This window comes from Octopus bimaculoides, chromosome 10 (assembly GCF_001194135.2).
Source record: "Octopus bimaculoides isolate UCB-OBI-ISO-001 chromosome 10, ASM119413v2, whole genome shotgun sequence".
Lineage (NCBI taxonomy): Eukaryota > Metazoa > Mollusca > Cephalopoda > Octopoda > Octopodidae > Octopus > Octopus bimaculoides.
In genome coordinates, this window is record NC_068990.1 from 94,558,975 (window position 1) to 94,563,516 (window position 4,542).

The 4,542-nt window shown below is 38.7% G+C and overlaps 1 protein-coding gene across 1 annotated transcript; it reads right to left on the reverse strand.

Annotated features, from left to right (window-relative positions):
- Positions 1-32: 32 nt before the first annotated feature.
- LOC106872222 (serum response factor) lies at positions 33-2,226 on the reverse strand. Its single transcript, XM_014919130.2, has one exon. The coding sequence runs from the start codon at positions 2,000-2,002 to the stop codon at positions 401-403; it is 1,602 nt and encodes a 533-aa protein (XP_014774616.1). The 5' UTR covers positions 2,003-2,226; the 3' UTR covers positions 33-400.
- Positions 2,227-4,542: the final 2,316 nt, after the last annotated feature.

The window sequence follows — 4,542 nt, forward strand, 5'->3', positions numbered from 1 at the left end:
TATATATATATATATATATATATAATGGAAGTAAAAAAGGCACGCATAAAATTAAATCGTTAAATTATAAAACTTTTCAAAAGAATAAAAACAAAAATAACAAACATGAGACTAATAAATGATGGTCGGCAAAAAACATAGTGCAGCAGGCTTTCATCAATTACTCCAAAAGGTGACGACTGCATCTTCGCTCCCCAATAAGTTCATCAGGTTCAACGGTGTTGTTGGATCGATATCTTCAATCACCAAACACTTCAACACTCAACGCAGAGTGAAATAATTTTATATATAAATTTATATATATACATATATATATATATATATATCTGTATATACACCATGTAATTGCGAGTGTATATATTTAAATATATGTGTATGCCTGAGATGTGATGTTTAAATTTCATTTTCTTGCTTTCTTTGGTTGGGAAAGTTCTGCGATTGCATTCGTAGTCTCTGTCGTAGCAAACTGCAGGACTGGAGAGCTTAGGGGCATTGGAAGGGTTATTATTTGTTGGGTTCCATTGTTTTGATCCGTAGATTGGAGGGCAGCTGATTGCTGAAAGTTTAGAAGAGAACCGTCTGGCAGTGTAGGAGCGGCATACACGACTCCTTGAGGGGTCTGATACATCACAAATCCAGGGGTCATAGTTGTGGCCGATGTCGTACCATGCTGACCCGTGGCAGGGACAGACATAAGGTTTACAGTCTGGTTTTGGGTGTTATTTGTACTTGTCGAAACCGACGTCGCTGATGTCGTGGATGCTGAAGCTGTTAGTTGCAAGGCTTCTCCACTTACTGAAGTCACCGTCGTTGGGCTACTCATGTTTGTATTATTATTGGTGTTGCCAGATATATTGGCTATGGACACTACTTGTGTATTAGGTAGTCGGTACACAGGTGCGGCTGCCGCCTGGGCGATTTGTTGGGTCCCCTGTTGAAAGGGGATTGTAAATTGCGTCCCTGGCTGCAAAATAGCCGTCAGACTAGGCGATACCTGCATGGAGATATTAGTGTTCGTGTTGCCATTGCTGGTGGTAGAATGGGTTGAGGCGGTGGTAGCATGAGCAGCAGTAACAGAAACCGGCTTTGTCGTGGTTGCAGAGCTAGATGGTATCGTTGATAGAGTGGAAGGCACCAGCGCGGCCATGGGTAACTGATTCTGACCGACACCAGTTGAAGTAACGTACAGTGACGTTGATTGCGGTGGCGGAGGCGACGACGTCATGGCGTTACCTATAAGTTGAGATCTGTTTAGCACCTGGTCCCCTGGCATCTGGGCCAAAAGGGGTTTCAAATCCGCTTTATTTTCATCCTCCACTGAATACGTTAGTTCAGTTTCTTCGAATCCGGTAGGGTTCATACGTTGTTGATGGGAAGGACCATCGGCAGAAGTGTCCGGGGAATTTAAACAGGTTTGGATAAGGGCTTTTCCGCTGTCACTCGTTATCATGGGTTGAAGCTTGCGAGTGGCGAATGTATATACATGTCCCGTTTCACTCGCTACAAGCAGCATTACCTGAGTACCAGTTAATGTAGATAATTCATAAGCTTTTTTCATGATCCCAGTTTTTCTTTTACTGAACGTTGTATACCTGCGGAGTTTATTTTGAATAAATTCCATTTTGATTTTGACACGACCTTTTGTCTTTTTGCCAGGTTTTAGTCCATCGGGCGGTCGTCTAACCTGATGTTGGCCTTGGTTTTGTTGATGTGACTGTGATTGTAAATGTAAATCGTTTCCAATACAATCACTTTCTGAATCTGAATCCGAATTATCGTCACCAAGTTCGTTATTGGAATGTGTTGAAGCCATGGTTGTCTGCATCCTGCTGCCTGGAGCCAAACTCAAGTGTTTCGAGTCAGCCCCACTCGGAGCGGTCGATGCAATTCCCGAAGTTTTGAATACGCTTTGATCCACTAGTAGTCTACTACCATTTGTTATGTTATCTGAATGGACGTACTGCGATACTGTTAACGTTTCACAGTGATTAGAATTCTGCATTGTCAACGAGAAAGGAATAATTTACCAAATTAAACGAACTGCCGTCAATAGGAAAGCCATAACGGGAAAGTGAGGAACAAATTACAGCCAAGCATTCAATAACTACACAAATATATACTTCCGCCAAAAAAGTCCATTACGATTCGCCATTGTCAAATATAAAGAAAACTAATAAATAACTACGACACAAGCACTAATGATTGTTTAAGGGAAACTACTATATTGTCAGGCATTCGCAATATAACTGTCTGCAAAATAACTGTGTATTTGCGTGTATGCAATGAAACTAGCGCGGAAGAATATGTGAGGTTGGCCGTGTTGTGTTACCCGTATCAAGTTTGGAAGTACGGGGTTCCCATATATGGATGGCACGGCCAAATATGGCGCACGTGGAATGTGTGTGTGATTGACCCGCCCCTCGCTTCACTCATTCTCTCTCTCTTCGTTTAATATTCTTCTTATCACTAACTCTTTCCCCTCCTTCTCTCCACTCGTCTATCTTTTATTCTTTCTCTAAAAAAAAAAAAAAAACCTTTCTCCTTTTACCCTCTCTTATTCTCTATGCAACAGTAACATACCGCTCCCACTTCGACTATTTGGTGGTTCTGACGATAAGCTTTCAATAAACTATGGTAGCCACTAAATGTCACTTTTCTTAATTAAAGTTTGTCCATTCATAATTTTTCTTAATATTAAAATAATTCATGAAAATAGAGATAAGAGTATGTTAACAAAAAATATCTTCGAACCATACGTTTAATTTTTTGATTAAAAAAAAAATACCTGTTATACGCAGAACTACCCAACTTTACCCAATTTTTTGTTCACTATCAAAATAATTCATTGTGCGTCTAATTATAATTTTTCTTTCATCAAAGTAAGTTTCAAATTAAAGAATAGTAATTGTAGATTACTCCTTATAAAAAACACAAGAGATAAATCTCTAATTATTAAATATTCATTTTATTTTAAACTTATCAACATAAAAGCAGAATCGAAATTCTGTTGCAGGCGAGTAAGTGCTTCTGTAATAAAGAAAGGGCAACTGTCGCATGTGGCGTGCTTTTTTTACTACTAACTTTCACAAAAGCGTGTTTGTTCGTGTGAGAGGCTCTGACAACTCGAGGTTTTATTTAGAACGTCTTCTCTCTCTCACTGCATCTCTCTATCTTTCTCTTTATATCCTCTCTCTCTTTCTACCTTATATTCTCTTACTGTTTTCTCTCACTTTTTAACACTCATTTTTCTCTGTCTATCTATTTATCTGTCTGTCCATCTTTCTGTCAGTCAGTCTGTCTGTCTATGCCTTTCTCTATCTTTTCTGCCTTTCTCTCTCTCTCTCTAAATTAATTTTTCTTTCCTCATCTAATCTTCTATCTTTTCTTCTCTTTTCTTCCATTATGCTTCACTTTTTCTCGTTCTCTTTATAACTTTTAATCTCTCATATTTTCATTTATGTCGTTATTTCTCATATTCTTTTAATCTCTTCTTATACTTTCCTTCTATTTTACTCATTTCTCTCCCTCTACATACCTCCTCCTCCGTGTTTCTTGTATCCACCCACTCTTCTCTGTTTTCCCTCTTCTTTTTCTCACATTCCTATTTTCGTTTTCATTTCTGTTTCTCTTGATCTTTCTGTCTCGCCTTTTTCTTTTCTCCATTATATCTCCTTACTCCACTTTCTCCATCTTTCACCCCCTCCCCCTCCTCCTCTTCTTCTTCTTCTTCTTCTTCTTCTTCTTCTTCTTCTTCTTCTTCTTCTTCTTCTTCTTCTTCTTCTTCTTCTTCTTCTTCTTCTTCTTCTTCTTCTTCTTTATTCACTCATATTCTTACCATTATCTTTTTTTCTGCGTTTCAGTCATTAGACTGCGGCCATACTGGGGCACTGCCTTGAAGAGTTTTAGTCGAAGGAATTGAGGCCAGTACTTAGTTATTCTTAAAATCTGGTACTGTTGGTCTTTTATGTCGAACAGGTAAATTACAAGGATGTTAACAAACCAACTCTGGTTGTCAAACGGTGATGGGTGACAAACACACGCACATACATATATATACATACACTCATACATACATACATACATACATACATACATACATACATACATGGACCAACAACCAGATTACTACCTCCCACTTTGAAGGGTATGTATTTGCAATCCAGGAACAGGAAATATCAACCAAATACCCAATGCACAAAAGGGACAGAGATGCAGAAAAAGCAGTAAAATGTGACAACCGATGCAGACTTTGTGGAGTTTACACTGAAGATATCACCCACATCAGAAGCAGTTGTCCGAAAATGTCATCACGGTATTATCTGCAGTTACTCTATCCAGATTACAAGTTCAGGCTTATACCTGTAATTATTGGGACCCTGGGATATGTAACACACTGCTTAAATGCCAATCTTCAGAAATTAGGCTTCCGCAAAGCCAGAAAGGAGAAAGCTAATTCAAAGACTACAGATTCAATCCATCGCTAGAATTGTAAAAATCGGTAAAACTTTCCAGAAGTTTGTCATTTAAGTATATATGAGCATG

Excerpts from the sequence above, each read along its gene's own strand:
- LOC106872222 (XM_014919130.2), bottom strand. The coding sequence starts at position 2,002 with ATGCAGAATTCTAATCACTGTGAAACGTTAACAGTATCGCAGTACGTC.